The sequence below is a fragment of the Notamacropus eugenii genome, chromosome X (assembly GCF_028372415.1).
Source record: "Notamacropus eugenii isolate mMacEug1 chromosome X, mMacEug1.pri_v2, whole genome shotgun sequence".
Classification (NCBI taxonomy): Eukaryota; Metazoa; Chordata; class Mammalia; order Diprotodontia; family Macropodidae; genus Notamacropus; species Notamacropus eugenii.
Window position 1 is genome coordinate 89283394 of NC_092879.1, and position 20981 is coordinate 89304374.

At 36.4% G+C, this 20981-nt stretch overlaps 1 protein-coding gene across 7 annotated transcripts in view; it reads left to right on the forward strand.

Moving 5' to 3' along the window:
* DIAPH2 (diaphanous related formin 2) overlaps positions 1-20981 on the forward strand; it is a 1011052-nt gene that overhangs the window by 285445 nt on the left and 704626 nt on the right. For 5 of the 7 annotated variants that reach the window (XM_072625718.1, XM_072625715.1, XM_072625716.1 and 2 more), the window contains 8 exons: positions 318-436; positions 2113-2229; positions 3780-3898; positions 6475-6539; positions 7381-7440; positions 8595-8699; positions 12068-12376; positions 14200-14314. In XM_072625718.1, the coding sequence (XP_072481819.1) occupies positions 318-436; positions 2113-2229; positions 3780-3898; positions 6475-6539; positions 7381-7440; positions 8595-8699; positions 12068-12376; positions 14200-14314 (1009 nt within the window). The remainder of the gene's footprint in view (positions 1-317; positions 437-2112; positions 2230-3779; positions 3899-6474; positions 6540-7380; positions 7441-8594; positions 8700-12067; positions 12377-14199; positions 14315-20981) is intronic. The other 2 variants (XM_072625720.1, XM_072625721.1) reach the window with 1 other exon arrangement.

Genomic DNA, 20981 nt, shown 5'->3' on the forward strand with positions numbered 1-20981 from the left:
TCAATTAAAAATGGGTTTGTAGGAAATAGTTTACCAGAACAGGGCTTTCAGTTGTCAATCTAATAGGGAGATATTTAAACCTGATTATAGGAAACTTGCAGGGCATGTAAAAAAAAAAGAAGTCCTTTTATTTGAATACCTAGAAATTAACTGTGACGGCGTCTTCTTAGGAAATGGTGTGAACGTATCAAGATTTGATCCATTTGCCATGTGTTAGGTTAGAAACAAGACTATTCTGTACATGGCCTTTTGATAGGTAAGATACCTAATGTTATCTGGAAGCACATTTACCTTTGAAGTTTTATTTTTTATATTAGGGTCTGAAAGAAAAAGACAATGAGGAACTCGATATCCAGTTGAGAGTATTTGATGAGAACAAAGATGAAGACTTAAATGAATTATCACATCGTCTCAATGACATTCGAGCAGAAATGGAATATCCTTCTGATAAACCACAGAAATTGTTTTTGATTTCTTTCTGAAGAATGTTTGGATGAGTAATTTTGTAGTTCATTACATGATGTTCTTGTCAGGCAACCCAATTTGCATCTGTTTAAATATAGTGGAGCTTCACTTGAATGTTTTATTTGGACTTCATTCTGTGGGAGTGTCAGACTGCTTTTATTGCACTTCTTCTGGTACTACTGATAAGCCATCCTCATGTTATGGCCATGTTATAGCCAGGTTCTTGTTTGCGTTCTTTTTCAGGTAAGTAGTATAAGGTGTGTTTATTGAAATGAATTGGAATTTCTAGGGGGAAAATTCATTGGATGTATTTCTTTAGGTAAAGTACTATTGTATTTGACTGAATTATACTCCATTGACGCCCAAAATGTAATGTACTTCTAATACACGAATAACTTCCTTGCTATTTAAAGATAAGTTACACTTAAAACGGATAGCTACTATATAGCTATTATAAATGCTAGTGATTTAGGATAGCTTGAGTTTAGTATAGCTGGCAAATGTAATTGTCTGTCATTCATTGCTAATTTCTTATGAAATTACCGAAAGTATAATGGGTAATATGTTATCTACTAGGTGTTAGTCTCATATGGTGATGAGATTATGGGATTTACTTAAGAAGTAGTCTTCCCCTACCCCTTAATACATGATACACAAAGAATCATGATGAGCAAATTAAGCAGAGAGGTTGTAACATTTTCTTATGAACCTTTTCAGGTTGTAATTGACCCCCTGGTTGAAATGATGTTCCTGGTACTAATATTCCTTTTTTTTAAGTGAGATAAAAAAAGACTCTAAATTATATGAACTTGAATTTTCTTTGGCCTAATAGGAGATACTACCTACAAATTAGCACATTTTAATGCTTTTATCACTAATCCGCCTTAGGTGAAGCCTCCTGAAAGAGCAACCTTATACTTAATGCTACTGCCTAGCAAATAATACTATAGAAAAGTTGTTGAAGATGTTTTCATCTTTCTCACTCTTCATTATAAATGTAAATTTAAATAATTCTATTAGCTATATTGTTTAGGTAAACAAAGCATTGTGACTGCTAGCAATATCAGTAACTAAATATATTTCAGTCATTAGTCGTCTTTTTTTACATCTAAAAGTGTTGAAATAACAAAAAAGTTATTATTAGTTTTGCAGTGACCTATAATGTCATTAGATAAAATAAGGCTTCTGTTATTTTACATTGAATATCTAGCATGAAATATGGCAATGGAAATTGAGGCCTCATGGAAATACCGTTCTGTCAACTCTCAGACTTATGAGGGTGGAACTGATAGACACGAATGTCTTACATATTTTCAGAGTAAATCATTTGAATATATATGCTAATGATGGTGTAGCAATGGCCTCCTTGTACTTTTATAAAAAGAATAATGATCCATTGCATGTTCATTTTAAGAACTAATGTAAAAAGATCACTTCCTTAAGTCCTTTCTCTTATTCTGTTTTTGATCTGGTCAGTTCAGAAAACATAAATTATGTAAATGTTACAAAACTCATTCATTGATTTTAAGTTGAAAAAACATATACCAGAGTAAAATGGTAAAGCTGGTTTTACTGTATTTTTGGAGGGGGGGAAAATCTTCCTATATTACAATTGATATGGATGTTTTTTCTTAACTGACGTTTTACTGATATGAATGAAGTTTATCATCTTCTGTATAACATGCTAAAGGACACTTCTTCTGAAAATTACTTGCTCTCCATTTTACAACATTTCTTGCTCATCAGAAATGATTATTATGTCAGGTAAGAGTAAACTTCAGCAATTTTTTAAAATTTGCATTCATATTTAAAGGTATTAGAAGGGATGAGGTCATATGCCCAACTTGGTTATAAGCAGCAGACAAGAAACAAAGAGAGCATCCACTCACAGAGAGAATGACAGATAATAAGATTTATTTGGTAAATTCTGCTATTTTATGGATTTTTTTATCTTAGATAGAAAATAAGAGGTTCTGAATAGTATGCAGTCATACTTTTTTCAAAAGTACTTATGTATTGTATTTTTATGAAGCTATTTTATTGTTCTTTTTCAGTCTGATCTGTGTGATAATTGCCATTTAAACTTCTGTAAATGCAAATATTTCAGATATGGAGGCATCTAGGTCTATGAACTATTAAAAATGGTTCATCATTTAGCGTCTTCTGTCTCTCAAGGTGGATGAAATAAGGACCCCAAAGCTTAGGTGCTCACCTTTTGCCCTGTATTCTCCAGCCTCAATAGCAGAGTCACAGTTTGAATTAAATAAAAATAAAACTTTGATTTTCTGACTCTCAGATTCCAACAGATTAAAAGCAAATTAGAAGCAAGGAAGCTGATCACAGAAATGATGCTAAATAGCAAACGAAGAAGCATTGTTACTGGTTAATGCCTAGGGTAGTAATGGAAGGTCTCGATGATGGTAAATCATTAAGAAAAGATGATTAATTTTAGTTTTTTCTTTGGAAGAAGATAAGTGAGTATTTTACCTGTATTTGACAAGTTTCTATCTCAGATGATCAAAATCTTTTTAAAAAGGTACCCTGAGAGGTTGTCTCATTTATTTTGAAAACTTAGTTGTGTTGCCTTTGCACTCCTAAGAATGTGCCAGGTAAATGAGTCTATTTTTCCATGTACAAATGTAGAGATTCAAACTCAGAGCATTTTAATTTATTGCTCATTGAGGTAGTAGAAAAAGTACTGCTTTGGGTTTCAGAAGACCTAAGTTTTATCCTTGCTCTGTATGACCTTGTTGAAAGGCCTTACCCTCTTTCAGCCTGAATTTCTCCATCTGTAAAATTCAGAAATTGAATAAGGTGATCCCTGAGATCCTTTCTGGTTCCCATATTTTATGATTCAATGAATGAATGAAAGTATTTGGCAAAGCACATGGTAACACATCTTCTCTAATGTCATTTCCATGAATAAAATGAAATCTCCTTGCGATGTTGAACCATTTGGCAGCTCCAAGGACTTTGACTTTGAGGACTTCTTTTTCTTGATCCTCAGTAGCTGCAGCCCCTACACAAGAATTGGCCAATTTCCATCTGTATGAGTTGCTTACTTGGATAAGAATCCAAGGTTGAAGCCAAATAGACAAGAATACTAACCTCCTGAGTAGCCTCACCATATTTTTTCACTGTACATGAGAAAATAAGGTTGAGATATTCAAAAGCAGACGTTAACTTCTTCTGTTTATGTCTCCTGAGAGAGTTTCACAGTTTGTTAAAGTTTTCTCTTCCTACTCTCTGACTTCTTGAGGAAACTTTTTTTCTGAGAGCTGCACACACACCGCTTTGTTTTTGTTTATCACTAGGCCACAATATTATAAGATCATTGAAGAGTGTGTTTCACAGATAGTGCTCCATGGCAGTGGCATGGACCCAGACTTCAAATATCGACAGAGATTAGACATTGACTTTACTCACCTAATAGGTATGTAATTCAACTCTCAACACTCCCCTTATTGTCTTTCCTTTAAAAACAAAATAAATATTTTTCAAATTTTGCCTCTCTTGTAAAATCATCAGAGTCCTAAGGTCCTATGCCCAAGGTTAGTTTATGAAAATGGTTGTTAACTCTGATTATTATGAGAAACTTACATGTAGAAAATTGGAAATTCTTTCCCATTTGATTGTTATAGTCCCCTCAGACTTTTTGTCACTCTCAAAGGCTGTCAGGTGTTTCTGTGGATGCCTTATTATCATCAAAGCATTCATTTAGATTCTGCTGGGTCCAGTGAGGCATTATACACATTCATACCACTCCATAAGTACTTAACTGTAGTTAACATCAAAGTTGGGTTCCTAGAGTATGATTTTGAAGAATGAAATACAAGCTTGTTTTGTCCTTGTATACCTTGAGAAATCAATTAATTTGTCCTTTCACATACTTTTAGGGCAGAGGGAGCCACCATTCCCCCCCACCACAGTTTGACTACAAATGATATCTGTTTACCTTTTCAAAATAGCTCACAGTGAGATTCTTCAACCCCAGTCCCCAGTTCATTTTTATATCAGCATTCTGTTCAAGCAGTTTTATTTCTGCCTTACATGGGCAAAGGATGTTGGCCTTCCTCTTGTCTTTTGTGTCCAGCAGTGCCTTTGAAATCTTTGAAGTTGCTTTCAGGAGGACCAGATGAGTGGCGGTAGCAAGCCCAGCACAAACAAGCCTCCTCCACCACTGTCCCACCAGCAAGCCATGTAACATTGGAAAGGCATTGAAACTCTGGACCTTGCTTGTCTTATGCATAAGCCAATGGGCTTAAGCTCTCTAATGTCAACTCTGGCAGTTCTCAAGTTCTATGATTTGATGATTACTGGTGAAACAGTTGCTTAGAGCCCAGTTCCTGGTGATGGTGATTCAGTAAGCCAACTTTGCCTACCAACAGTAGCATATTATTACTATAAGCCTTATTTATATTCTTTATCATGCTCAAGTTAACATACTTTACTTATGATATGCCTTGAATAAACATAAGGAAGAACATGTAATATAGAAACTGCTCTAGTACTTGCCATGTGCTGTAGGCATATTTGTCTATTTTAGGGGTCAAGCTTACTTTTATGATGATAACATGACTTAACTTCCTAACATGATTACAGATCCTTTTTTGCTGTCTATTTATAAATATCTTCTTGGGTTTATGGAATGACCTACTTCTTTAAGAAGAAATTCATTACCATTTCATGAATGATCCTTGTTTAAAAAAAGTAAATTCTTACAACTTGAGCCAAAGTGGGCGTATTTCTGTCTGAATTATGGAAAAAATATGAATATTAAATATTTTTGAAGAGAAGAAATTTGATTATTCACTGAAAGACACAGTAAGAATTACTGGGTAGATGTTTTTGGGAGGTGATTATCTCTTCTACATGAGGAAAATACTTTTAAATAGTTCAAAGTATCAAAGAATGAAATGTTTTGCTTAGCTAAATAATGAGCTTTGCATTACTGGAAGTATTTAAGCATAGGTTAATGATCATCTGCCCGGCATATTAAAGAAGAGATTTCTACGTTTGGTGCAAGCTTGAATTGAAGGACCCAAAAAGGCCATTCTGACTCTTAAGAATATGATTCTATTGCTTTATGCGAAGTACAGTAATGACTGATATAACTTTGAATACTTGAGGCTTTCCTTAGGTTATGTGTTTAATGAATAAATAAGAATGATTTATTAATAGCATATTGATCATATGGAAACCAACATTTCTGTCATGCTGGTTAGGTCATTGGAAAACTTACTCTCAAAAACACGTCATATATTTTCTTCCTTTTGTTTGAACTTATAACTTAGCAAATCTTTTCTTTAGAGATAATGTGAAATAAATTTCCTCTCTACCCATTGTGCCCTGAATTTATTAGATTTCACTGTGTATCCATTGCCTTCAGCTTATTAGCACCTCCTTAGCATTGATTCTTTTTTTTTCCTATGGCACCCAGGTATGGCATAAATTATGTTTTCATTTTGTCACAGCCCCTATTCTAATACCAAATCCTGAAAAACAGGTAAGAAGGGCTCTGTGATCTTAGGAAACAGGAAACCCACTGACCTGGGTAATTTATGTTAATCTTGGAGAAAGGGATAGAGATAAGGGCATGTGATTTCTTTCATACAGGGAACAATCAGGGCATGAAACTCTCTGTACTTACATAGCCAGATGTGTTAGAGATAGGACTGAAACCCAGTCTTTCCTGTCTTTGAGACCTGCCTTCTCCATAGCTGTCTTTCATCCTGGAAGGATTTCATATATGCATTTCCTTGCCCCAGTGAGTCGGTCTTGAAGAATAGTGTCTTGCACTAGAAAAAGAACAGACTTTTTACGTTCCACATAGGACGTGGTGAGATTTTCCCCCTTTTTTCCTGCCATAAAAGAATTGAAGTTACGTTGTTGAGGACCAGTAAACGAGTCTCCCTTTAAGTAGCTGAAGATAATCTGAAAGCACCACAGCCTTTTCCTTGTGAGTATGTGATGGCATTATTCCTCATTGTTTTTGATCAATCTTAATAGATGCATGTGTAGACAAAGCTAAAGTAGAAGAAAGTGAACAAAAGGCAGCAGAATTTTCCAAAAAGGTAAGATTATGTAATGCTGGGATGATGTTGTTTTATAGTTTAGTAGAATTTTTCATTATTATGTAGAAAATAGGATGTCAAGAAAAACTTTATTTTAAGCACATACTCTATTGTGTCGTATGTTTTGGCCAATTTAAAAGCCATTGAAAGTTAACATTTTCTACTAATAAAATAAGATAATCATTTCACACTATTTCCTTGGCATCACTCCTAATGCACTATGAAAAAAGAAACCATATTAGCTATTAAAATGACAATAAATAAGTTGCTAAAATGATATGAATGATAGCAGTTATGAAAAATAAATCTTTATTTCATATAACTTTCTTCCTTATGATAAGTAGCTCTTTAGAGAGTTGGGAGGTATTTGACTAGTCCTACCTAAGAGAGAACTTCAGTTCTCATTGTAGAAATAAAGTTAAGCAATTGAATTAATTTTTAAGTTTTCTGCTTAAGCCATTTCAGACTCTTGTGTAGCCTGTGTTTGTTGTAGGAAAAGCTCTTGAGCAAACCCTACTCTTAAGCCCCCATGGTCATGGTCTCTGTTGGAATTGCATTTAGGCTTTTATTATTGATTGATCTTTTCCTAAGAGCATGATGCTTCTATGGTTCTTGAACCTGTGTATTTTCCCTCTTCATCTCTTGGTAGCAGAACAAAGGAGAAAAGCATGCAGCAGGTTGTTCCTTTTATACTAGTGAGATGAAGTGCTTGTCCAATAGCATCCCTTGAACAATATGACTCACCCACACAGTAGATACCCTTTTTTGTCATTGGTCGAGAAATTACAGTGTCAGTATTTTAGAGCATTTGGAGACAGGTCTTCACTCACTCAATCACTAGGGGGCCTTGAGCAACAAGTGCTGGTGTGGAGTCATCACTTTTCCTAGTGGAGCACTAAAGGTAAGAGACCTATCTGTACACCTTTGGATTAACAAAGAAGACTTTCTCTTTCTAATATTCATTATATTTGTTGAAGTAGCACATCCAAAAGTCCCTTTGCAAATTTTAGATTATGCTTCATTTGTAATGAAGGTTGTGCCGTGATACTATTTGACTGAGGCAAATGCTACTTCTCTCAGTTTTCTCCAGGCAAGTCTTCTAAAAGTGATTATAAACAGATCTCATTGGTTAGTGAACTGTTCTCATGAACATTTTTTGGAGTAGGAACACTTTTGGTTGATACGGCCACTGGAACTTTTCCTTTTGAATGAACCTCTTGAGGTGGTAGTATACTAGAGTGAAAAAGAACTAAAGTGCCAATTAGGAGATCTGGAGGATCTGCTAGGAGCCAATCTCTGACCTTGGCAAGTCACCTGAGCTCTCCAAGCCTCACTTTGCTAATCTTTTCAATGAGGTTGTTGGACTAGATTTTCTCTAGGATACTTTGGGGTTTCAAAATTCTATCAGTCAGATTCTGCATGTGTATCTCCATTCCTGATATCTCTCTCTGTTATCCATTTGTGTGCCCTCTGGAAATGTTTTTACATAAATACTTGTCTTATTCATTGTATAGAATGAGCATCATTAACATGGTGAATTCTTTTGCTGTAATAGACTAATGCAATATCAGCTTTTTGAACACTGTTCTTTGAATGCTTACCAGTCAAAGATGGTGGTAGAATATTCTAAATTTTTCTTTTAAAGTTCCTTCATGTGGCTATTCTCAGAACATGACTTTGAAGAAGAAATCTCTTCATGATGTCATGTTTTTCAATTTCATTTCCAAATTGAGCCCAATATTTGTGCTTGGCCTTATCTGAGATCTCAGCAGAGCACAACTTGTCCTTTATCCGGGAAGATATCTGATATCTACCTACTTGTGATTCACAGTTTTTCAAAAGTATCAAACATTTTTGAGGAAGTAATATTTTGAGGTAACTTAAACCACCCTGAATGATGTGATTTTCTGTGTAGACTTGTTTAAAATAACTTTCTCCCCGCTACCCCCAGTCCCTCATTATTTCCTCTGTGCCATTGCTGAACCTTTTTTTTCAAAACTTAGTATTAAGTCTCTCATAGGTGGATGAGTACACTGATGTTAGTGATTATTGCAGTTTGATGAGGAGTTCACAGCTCGACAGGAAGCCCAGGCTGAACTTCAGCGACGAGAGGAGAAAATACAAGAACTGGAGACAGAACTGCAGCAGCTCCGAACTCAGGTAATGAAGCAAGAGGGCCACCAGAGGTGCTGGCCCTGGGAGAGAGATGGGAAGCCATAGTGGATGACTGGGAAGAGACAGTATGACCAAGGAAAAAGTTGGTGACAGTTTCCCATTTTATTTAATAGTTCTAGAGATGTTATTGTTGGAAACACTGTCATTCAAATGTCCAAAGCAAGGTGAATGGAGTAGTTTTAAAAAGATATATCATTTAATAGATATTTCCAAAACATATTTTTGTATAAAATTTATCTTATAAACTGTACATTTATATTTATTTATGTGCATACATTTAAATATATGCATTATAAGTATATATATTATTTGTAAATTCATAAAATAAATTTATAATAATTATATTTTAAAAGGTTAATGTAGTAGTTTCTTTAAAAACATAATTTAATAGTATATTTCTGAAACTTGGTTTACATAAAAATTTACAATTTAAAATAAAAATTATTTGATGGAAAATTTGAAATACTGAATCCATGGTTTTTTTGAAGAATATAAAAAATTCTCATTAATTTTATTTATCCCCATAATTGTTTTTCTTTTGTTTTGTTTTCTGAGTCATAGTTCTCTTTCAGATTTGACTACCTCATTTTAAAATCCTAGGACTTACATACTCATATGTGATGTGTGTAATGGAAAGAATTTTGCATATGCCCCAAATCTGAAAGTGTCTGAATTCATGGCTCTGTGGAAAAATGCCCTGCATTTAAATTCAGATGACGTGGGTACTATCACAACACTTACCAGATATGTGACCTTGGACAAATGATTTAGCTTCTCTGTAAAAGGGCATAGTGGTTTCTGCCTTCAGTATGTCACAGGTTTATTGCAAGGGCCAAATGATGCCTTGTATGTAAAATGCTTCACCACAATACAATACTCTGGAGATTCAGTCAATGAAGATGTGCTTCCCCAAGCACTTACTATAGCCTAAGCAAATATATACGGACTGCTCTCATTTCATTACTACCCAGCCTCCCTTGAACCTTATACAGTTTAACATCTGGTCCTCCTCCCTGTATTTAAACTCCTCTTCAAAGTCAACCAGAGACCTTCTAATCACCACATCCCCACCTCCATGTTCGTAGACCTCTCTCTCATTTGACACAAGTAACTACCTCTTTTTGGATTTTTTTCCTTTGCTGCATTCTTGTGGTTCTTCTTCTTCATAAAACCAACTGCCCTTTTTAGTCTCACTCATTCGTCTTCGTTTTGGAAATGTGACCATACCTGATGTTGCATATGTGACCCTCTTCCTTCTTGATTTCAGTGATTTCTCCCACACAACTTACATTCACTGTCACCTTTATGCCAGTTTCCAGCCTCTCTCCAAGCCCTGCTCTCTCATTTCTAACTGCCTTTTGAGTATTTCTGCCTAGATATGTTATTATAAAGCTGCATTACCCCAGGCTTAGCTTGCTCAAAACTGAACCTGAGTTTCATCTTCCTCCAAACTAACTATTCCTCTTGCCTTTATTATTTTGACTGAGGTTTCCCCTGCTGTCCTACTTCTTTGGATTCCAAGCCCATCGTTACTTGAACTACCCTCTCTTGCTTACCCTCCATGTCTGATCATTTGCCAAACCCTTTTTATGCCACCTCTGAAATGGTTTTTGTCAATTTTCCATCTTTTGTGCTCTCACTGCCAAGCTCCAGTTATCTGTTCCCTTATTCTCTCACAATACTCTTGCAGCTTTTCTCTATTAATCCTCATGCTTTCCATCCATTTTTTCCACTGTTTCCAGTAATCTCCTTAATACCTAGCTTTTGTCATATACTGCTCATTTGGGCTCAGTGGCTCCCTGCTGACCCACTAAATTAAGTACAGCTTCCTTAATCAGCCCTTCAAGGCTCTCCATGTTCTTTTCTCACCCATTACTTCCATCTTTATCTCCTAATATTTCGCTTCTATTTAGCTAAACTAAACTGACCACTCCTCCGATTTTTGGCAGTTGTAATTTCGCCATGCTATTTCTTTCATCTACATCTGATTCATTCCTTCTTCTTTGCCATCTCATCTTCAAAGTCCAGCTCATGTCCACAGTCTCTAGGTGCACAGTAGCTGAAGTCAACTCGCCCTCCTCAGAATTTCTGTAGCACTTGCTACAGATCCATGACATGGGTCGCATTCTGCCCTGGAGATTTACTTAGGAACTTAAGGGCAGAGACTGAATTTTAGCCCCATTTGTGTTCTTTACAATGCTTTTGTTAATCCTAAATAAGTGGTGAAAATTTGAATGATTTTCATGAGCTTCATGGTGGGAGGGTAGTTCGAGTAGGGAATAGTACAGTCTTAGAATTATTTCTAATGTGAGCTTTTGGAAATATGAGTGATTATCTATTACTTGGGGAAGTGAGTGGTTTTTCAGATCATTAGTGTTTCACATAAATGAACATTGATTGATTAGTCATCACAAAGAAGATAAGATGGTGCAAAATAGACCCTCTACATGTACAGTTCATCACTGGGGATGCTGACACCATTTGTAGACAATGTGCCCTATTTGACTTGACTCTTTATTGCTGCTCTCATTTCTCTTTTCATTGATTACATGTATTTGCAAGGAGGTAGCATGTCATAGTGGAAGGTGTACCGGATTATGAGTTTCCAGACTGTGACTCTTTTCTGGGCTTTGCATTTAACTAGCTGTATGAGCAGGAGCAAGTCACTTCCACTTTCTTGGTCTCAGTTTGCTCCTTTGTAAAAATGGGCATAATATTATCTTACTCAGCCTGCCTTATAAGCCTGTGAGGATCAAATTAGATAATGAAGGTGGAAACCCTTTGATAAATATAGATCATTATGTAAATTTAAAACATTCATTAGTATTATTACAATAATTATTCGACAAGTGGGTTCCAGGGGCTATGAGACAGATTCTATTTGTGCAAAGTTAATTGGCCCATTTGGGGATTGCATTCACGACCTTGTCCTAATTAATACTGTATTCTATCCAATTGCTTGAACAGGTCCAAACCATTTTTACAAAATACTGAATTCTCAGTATATACATATATCTGTATATATATAATATATATATATATATACATATAAATATATGTATTACATAATAGGAAGCTTGTTTTTTATTATTTTGAAGGATTATTTAATACAAAGTGAACTGAATGTCATTTAGCAAATATGGTAAAAGTGATAGTTTTCAAATGTGGTTTGTAATGGTAATAAGAAAATATAGGAATCGTAATCACATGCATGAACTTTGGAAACAGTACCCCCCTCAAATTAGTGTTACTTGAATTATTAATGTCCTGGTTAGGAAATATAATATTTAATTTAGTGAGTCTAGGAACCATTGCAGAAGTGTGATGTCTGTTATTCCCAATGTGTATTCCAGGGCCATGGACTTTCCGGTTCACCAGGAATTCCACCTCCTCCACCACCGCCCCCTTTACCAGGGGGTACTGCTCCTCCTCTTCCACCTCCACCTCCACCACTGCCTGTCAGAATTTCTCCTCCTCCTCCCCCTCCTTTGCCTGGAGGAGCTGTACCACCGGCACCTCCTTTATTTGGGGGAGTTCCTCCACCACCACCTCTGGGTGGCATTCCACTTCCTCCTGGAGTACCTGCTTCTCTTCCTTTTGGAATGAAGCAAAAAAAATTATACAAACCAGAAGTGGCTATGAAAAGAATCAATTGGGCCAAGGTAATGGCTTTGTGTGGGGGTAGGGTGGGGTTTGCTAAGGTTATGGATGCCCCATGGGGATCTCAGACATCATTGTTGGGGGAACCACTCAACTGATGACTGAAATGGGGCAGAATATCAGTAGCAAATATTAGAGCTGGTTTATGACCTATTTAGCTTATGGTGATATTTTTTTCATTTAGAATATTTACATCATCGTTTTATAACTATTAAATTAAGTATTTCTTCCTTATTGTTAACTGTTTAAGATTTTCACAATTCCTAAAGTGGTGTAAGTGGGAGCCACCTGAGTCATTGGAAGAGGTAAAAATGACTTTAAAGTTGGTGTCAACAATAGAAGAAGTTAGTACAGCAGAATAGGGAATGGATATAGATAATCCAGACAGAAAGGCATTTAAGAGTACCTCAGTTTATTTTACCATTGCTATATTTATTGTAATATTGTATGATACTTTTAGCAGAAAGGAAGAATGAAATAATATTTTCCCCATTCCTTTTACCTACTGAATGTTTAATAACTCACAGTTAGTTTTGTTCCAAAGAAATGAAGGTCTTCTTATTGAGTTCTAGCTTTCAGGTAATCTAGAGAGACCGTTTAAACTAGTGGTGATAGAATATATGCATGCTGTTTTCAATATATTGAACTATTATTACATAATACCACCCACATGAAGATATCTTCTACATTGAATATTTATGAAAGGGTAAAAAGAGAGAAGATGACCAACTGGAGGAAAGAAGAGAGAAGAGAAAATGGGAAGACCAAGGAAAGAAGTTGAAGGGAAGTAGGATATTAGGTTGAGGAGGTATTTTCCCTGAATAGTAAGCAAATCTTACTTCATCTCTGGAGAAGTCTGGAAGATACAGATAGGTTCATGTCATTTTTTTTTTACATAGAATAATATTTATTCTTAACATCAGATTTTTGGAGTGCTGTTAAATAGAAATGAAGTCAGCATCTATAGACTTTATCGATTAGCACCTTTACAGTGAATTGGATTAAAGCATTTGATAGCCCAATCAGGGTTTTTGATGGCGTGAAAGCCCTGACGTTAATAAGCATTGAGTTGCTTGTTAAATGAATCAGTGAGCAGCAACCATTTGAAAAAGGGCAGACCAGGGTAGGGAGCCTGCCGCCTCAAATAAGACAAGAATTGTTCTGTGACATTTGGATTCAGTCAAGGGGCTGCACTTGAGGGCCTAGAGGGCCATATGTAGCCTTGAGGCCTTAGGTTCCCCACCCCTGCCCAAGGCCCATCTTCAGTAACAGCTGATTCTTTGAAGGGTGGAGAGGGATACTCATTTTGAGGCTCATTAAAGTGTGGTGGCCCTTATAGAAAACCCTCACTTTTGTGTCAGCATGATAAGTGGAATATTTCTGCTGTGCAGCTTTTCCTTTATGAACGTCAAAATTGAAGCTTCCCATATAAATGGCTAATGACTAGAGCTGCGACTTCACTGATACATTTGAAACTCCAAATGAGGGAACTCCCTTTGCCCAGGAAGGTTGGGACCTTCTCTACAGCTTACAGCCTAGAGCACTTAGTGTCTATCCTAAGGTCACAAAGGTAGTACGGGTCAGAGGTGAGACTGGAATCCAGGTTTTCCTGACTGCAGGGACAATTCTCTGTCCACTATGCCATGCTATCTTTTGTTAATTCATAAGGACCCCAAAACTACTTGAACAGAGCCTAAATGGAAGCAATGAACAGCAAACAGAAACAGTGAACTTCAAGCTTGTCTAAATGTAGATCCACTTAATTTTGTTTTTAAATTAAATGTGTAACAATTGACCATATTATTCCTGCTGCTTTTTGTTGCAGATTGAACCACAGGAAATATCTGAAAACTGTTTCTGGTTAAAAGTTAAAGAAGATAAATTTGAAAATCCAGATCTCTTTGCAAAACTGGCACTCACTTTTGCTACACAGATGAAAGGTACATTTCGAGGGTTTTACCAAAAAGAAGTATTTGCTCTTCCTACTGTTAAAAGTTTTGTGTTGTTGTTTTAAGAATGTGTCATGGCTATCTTTAGTTATGTTTCCCCAGAAAATTTAGGGAGAAAACCTTGTGGATTGTTTAGCCTGTTTCAAGTAATGTCAAGTTCATGATATTTTGGCTATAAACTACTGCTACTGCTGGTGTGCTTTCCTGGAGGAAAGTTGGATATTTCTCTATAATTTCTGGTTTGTCTTAAAATTGGACCTTTACTGATTTTAGTAGTTAAAGTGTTGGGGACAAAATTTTCTTTTTTAATGCAACCTGCTAAGATCTAGGAATTGCTTCACCATCTACAGGAAAATAATGTAACAAAATACCAATTTTCTATCTCAGCCTTCAGTGAAGTTGATATAAACTTTGAGAGCAGGGGAAATAGTCTTTCATCTTACATTTGGACTATGAAGAAATTTGACTCTCAGAATTGTTGTGTATCTTTGATGGCATAATGAAAAGAGTACAGGATTTGGAGTTGGGGGCCTGACTTCAGGTCCTACCCAGGAACTTTCTAGATCATGTGACCCTGGACCCATTCTTTAACCTTTCTCATTTGTAAATCATGTGTGATAATCCTTGTGCTGCCTGCTGTACGTGGGTCTTGTAAGGGAATTAAAGCACTGCATAATTGTGAGTTCTCTAGATACTTTTTATGCACACTGTATGTTCTGGGCTCCAAATTGGTTATTTGATGAATTGTGATTTAGCAAGATGCCATATGTGGAACTTCTTAACCTTCCCTATGCTTGTGGAATTTGAATTATTTAAAGTAGATGTAAAGCTTCCAATCTTATCATTAACTGTCTTGGACCATAGTTGAATTGTCTATTAATTGTAAATCTTTTTTTCTGTTTGTAAGGGAATTATAATAGTATAACAGTTGGTCTATATCATTTTAAAGTTGGAAAAGTACTTCATATATAACTTGCTTTAGTCGAAAAATAAATCTTCAAGGTGGGTGCTGTGGATACTATTGTTTTTCATGTCTTACTTATGAAGTTAAGCAACTTAGAAAGATTAAGTAACTCATTTTGGTCATATTCTCTCTGTGTAATCCATTAATTAAACAAAATAATCAAGCCATTCTAATGTCTTTTTTCACCCAAAGACAGGTTTTTGCTCAAAAAGCAGCATGTTGTGTTATTCCATACTCTTTAAGTGACAAACACCTTTTCCAGTTATTTCATCAGATATATGACACTTGCCCTGGGATCTTGTAAATTAATTTTTCCAAATACACCCCTATTCTTTATTTTTAATATATCTCTTCACCTATATTTCCCACTGTATCCCTTCTCCTCTGTTTCCAAAAGGACCATCCGTTTAAGCAATGGAGAAAAAACTGGAAAAAAATACTTGAACAAACTAACCCACACACCAGAAACTTCTGACATTATTGATAGTGTTCTATACATCATCAAAGAAGGGGGAGAGGTGCCTTCTTCCATCTCTTTTTGGTGTCAATTTTGTTTTTTTGTAAATTCATAGCGTTTCAGTTTTTTATTGCTGTTCTTTCTATTTAAGTTATTGTAGTCATTGTATAGACTTTTCATTTCTTTTTGCTTCATTTTGCATCTGTTCATATCAATTTTCTGATTGTTTTGTATTCCTCGTCTTGTTTTTTTTAAAATATATAATTTATTTTTCAGTTCTCAACATTCACTTCCGCAAAAATTTGAATGCAAAATTTTCTTCCCATCTCTCCCCACCCCCTACTCTAGGACAGCATGCACCCCATCCACCCCTTCCTCCAGTCTGTCCTCCCTTCTGTTACCCACCCTTCTTCCATCCCCATTTCCCTCTGTTTTCCTGTAGGGCAAAATAGATTTCTATACTCCATTGCCTGTGTAGCTTAATTTCCAGTTCCATGCTAAAACAATTTTTACATTCATTCTTAAAGCTCTGAGTTCCATAATCTCTCTCTCCCTCCCTCCCCACCCACCCTCATTGAGAAAGCAAGCAATTCAGTATAGGTCATACATGTGTAACAATGCAAAGCACTTCCATAATCTGTTGTAAAAGACGAACCACATTTCCCTCTGTCCTGTCCTGACCTCCATTTAGTCCATTCTCTCCCTTGACCTGTCCCCCCACAGTAGTGTTTGATCTTCATTGTTTTTTAAAGTTCAGTAATATCCTATCACACTCATGTACTACAACTTGTTTATGTTTCCCAGTTAATGGAATCTACTTAGTTTCCAGTTTTTTTGCTACTACAAAAAGTGCTTCTCTGAGGATTTTGGTATATATGGGATCTTTCTTTTTGTCACTGACCTCCTAGTGGTATGCCTAGCAGTAAGGTTTCACCATCAAGGATATGGACACTTTTAACCATTTTTGTAAATATCGTTCCAAATTGATTTCTGGACTGTTTGAATCAGTTCACATTTCTGCTAGCAGTGTATTAGCGTGCCCCCCCCCCCCCCCCCCCACAGCCCTCAAATGTTCATTGTTTCTCTCTTTCACACACAGGTGTGAGGTGAAACCTCAGAATTGTTTTGATTTGCATTTCTTATATTTTTAATGATTTGGAGAATTCTTTCATATGGTTGCTAATAGCTATTGTTCCTTTGAGAATTGCTATTTCATGTCTGTTGGGGACTTTTTGTTATTTGTCTGCCTGCCTTGGATATCGTAACCTTGTCAGTGATATTTTGTAAAATTATTTTCCCAGTAATATTCCTTTCTTATCCTAGTTGCATTAATTTTGTTCATACAAAAGCTTTTCAAGTTCATATAGTCAAAATGCCCCATTTTGTCTTTTATGATTCTCTCTATCTCTTATTTGGTTGAGAATTCACACCCTAGCCATGTTTGTTAAAGGTATCTGATGTGGATCTCTTCTAATTTTAATGTCATCTTTAATATTCAGGTTGTGTATCTTTTGGGAGATTTACAAAGTACATCAAAATTGTTCTAGTTAAGTACATCCCACAATGTTTTGTCACATTCATCACTTGTAACACGTTCATTTTTGCTCTTAATGTATTCTGAATTGACTGTCAATGGGACAAATCCCTTCTGCACCCTCTGAAGAGTTTGCTTTGGTATCATTAAGCTCCCTTGTTTGGCCCCTCTGGGCCCTGTTTCCCAGTGGCTTCAGAGTCACTCCTTTGGCTTTTTCAAAATGAAATAAAAACTTTATAGAAACTTTTTCCTAGTTATTGATTGCATTACTATAGGGAGCCTAAAACATTTTATCCTAAGAATATAAGGAAAAATAAGAGTTCACCTTGGGCAAGTGGAGATTTTACTGGACTTGAAGTCAGAAGATACACAATGAAATTCTATCTCCGCTGTGATAGTTCTCATATCTCTTGAGCTCATTATGGTTCACAAAACCTTTCCCTTACAATAGTCCTGGAAGGCAGATAGCATGAGGATCACAAATGAGTAAGCTAGTGCTCAGAAGAGTTCAGTGAGTTGCCTAAGGTGCCAACAGGATAAAAGTGTTTGGATGGGAGCCTAGAACTCAGTCTTCAGATTCTCAAACTAGTGCTCCTCTATCTTGTTGATGGAGGCTGAGTAAGGTACATTGCTCTTACCTCCTCAGTTTCTTGTCTTTCATCACCTTCTCATTGCCTGCTCACTGACCCACCTGTGCAGGCCACAGGTTCTTCCTCAGCCTTACCACCTTCTCTTACCTTGGGACCTCTTTGCATGATTCTGCCCGTCCTGGGGAGGGAGCCTGTTTCCCCAGAGTCTGGACACCAGTGGGAATTCTCCTTCCTCTGGGACTTTGCCTGAGTTCTACTGCAGTTGTTAAATGGAACCTACATGGGAATGTTGAGTCGAGCCAGAGGTACTGCTGCTTTCAAGGAAGAACATTTAAAAATGGTAAACTGTAGAATCTCTCGTAAGATTCTGTCTGTTACTCAGACTTACCATTTCTTATGTATTCTTTTTAATAGGTAATGCATTTAGCTTATAGAAAGTGCTGTGCTCTCCACATTTCTGTTTAAATTACTTTTAATAGGTATCATGGATGTTTTTATTTTCATTTAGTGTTTTATAAAAAAATTAATTAGACTAGAGCAAAATGCCATTGAATACTAATTATAGTAACTGTACCTGATCTCTGAGGTCCTTCCCAACCCTAAAATCCAATTGTTTTGCATTGAATATTTTGAATTCCCTTATTAGCCATAATAGTATCAATCATAATGATATGATTCAAATTTCATCCTATTAATAAAAGAAATTATATAGGGCTACAAAAAGCAAATCTTTGTTAGTCCTGTTTGATGGTCATCATGGATACTTTGCTTACTTTTGGTTTTGTCCTCCATTTTGTATTAAGAATTCAATCTGATGACCTTGGAGCAAAATGTAACCAGTGGAATTATAATGATGTGGTCATTATTGCTTCCAAAACTCCTTGGTAATCACAGATAATTAGAGTAATGACTGTTAATATTAACTGCACTTGAAATAATAATAAAACATGTAGGCAATAACTGCTAATACTAATTAGAATTTCTAGGGTTCTCTAGGGACCTCAGGAAGAACAAAGATAGTACACGTGAAACTGGCAGGCAGTTGCTTGGATTTTCCTACTGCTTAGAGGAAACACAGGGAATAAACAGAAAAGGCAAAAATAATCGAGCATTTTAAATGATAGGCTTCAGTCATATAATTTAGTTTCAATAGTGATAAGAGAAAATTAAGATGATTATAAATATTGCTGATGCATAAAAATGTGTTTTTGAAGTAATTGAAATATTACTGCAGAAGTCCAAACCTATTCTAGAACTATATTGAAACATTTATATTAAAGTACTTTTTCTAAGGAGCCCTGGCTTTGGCATTTGAGGAATTTTGAAGGACCAAGATACAATCTCATCTCTGCTACTTCCTGCCTGTGTGACCTTGGGCAAGTCACTTCAGTTCTCTGGGCTGTAGGTATCATTCCAGCTTGGAACCTCAGATCCTGTGATCATCTTTTAAATGCTCTTAGTTTTTCTTTAGAATGATCCCCTTCTCTTGGCAGTATGCATACTTTACTTGATCACCAAATATTGTTGTATCATCATTCTTCCCCCAGTGAAATAATAAAAGGTCACAAAAGAATGGTGAGATATAATCCATTTCTAACTGTCTTGATAATACTGACTTTTCCTGGGATTGAGTTGAAAATAATTACATGTCACCTTGAGTAGTCAACAGTGTGTATCTGATTATTCTAAGGGGAGCATGGCTTGGAAGGCCTGATGTCCCAACAAATAATGTGCCAGCTTAATGACACGAGATAGGGCTGTTTCTTGACTGTGAGCTTTAATACACAGGGGAGCAAACGGAGAGGGTTTCGGGAGCTATTTCAGGTAGAGAACTAGAATAGCATGCACTGATTCTGTCTGGAAATTAGCTCACCATTTGTATCATATAAATAATTTGTATGCTTTGAGACAATTGTTTCAGGCAATTTGGGCAAAGGAAAGCAAAAGTCATTTGAGTTTCCATAAATAAAAATAATTGGTCTCATTTATTGCCATTACTTTGCCAAACTTCTTCCCATCTATTTACATGTAGATTTGCATGTGCCTCTCAATATGACTCCTGTGTTTAACAGCTAGCCTCGCCTCCTTAACTGTCACGTCCTCCATGAAGCTTTCTGTCATCTGCCCTCTACATAATACCCTTCCTCCTTGGACCTTACTTAACACATACAACTTTATAATGTACTCATACTGGGATATTTAGAATTATTGCTGTGTTTGTTTCTCAGCCACCTACTGCAATTTCTGCTTCATGAGAGGAGAGCCTGTGCCTTGTCTAGACTATCTCACCCCAATGTCTAGCAGAGCATTCCACATACAGTACATACTTTGCTCATTTTTATTAAGAGAAGGAGGAAATTTTCCTGCTAGCCCTTGCATTCAGATAGAAACCAATGGGGCTCACTTGGCAAGGAAAAGATAATTGCCCAATTTGGGGGTCGAAAGAGTTCCAGAAATTGGTTCAGATGGGGTGGCCTTAGACTTGGAAAAGAACTTTTCCATGTTCTCTTCTCCAGGTACAGTTCTTCATGCTGAAGTTGAATTGTGAAGAGAAAGGGAAAAATGAAGCTGTTTCTGATTTGAAAGAGCTGGCATCCAGTTGGGGGTGACAATACCATTTGTACATAGAAAATTACAATGGAGGGTGGGGAGTGGCGGAGGCAAGGACTAGGTCAAAGTGGCCTAGTCTAGTGCTTCGCAAATACAGACCCTTCATTTCTGCAGGTGCAGAATGAGACTGTTGAAAAAGAGTTGATCTCTACAGTCTTTTCCAGCTCTTATTTCCATGATTCTTTGATTTCATTTTATCTTAGCAGCTCATAAACAGGCCAACCTGTGCTGTCATCCTGTGGGTCTTGCCTCTAAGTCCGCTGCACTTTTCATTAGTTTCCACCATCACTTAGTTGAAGAGTTGGGTTTACACCACACTAATGGTGGGGGATACAAGACCTTTAGCTGGGCTATTCCTGCATTGCTTTGTAGCCTTCACTGGGCATTGTTAGTGACGTTCTGACCCACCTTCAGCCCACAGAAGCCTCTAATAACAAATGAGTCAGTTACTTATTTGTGGGAATTTCTTTCCTGAATTATTATGAGATAATTACGAGATAGAA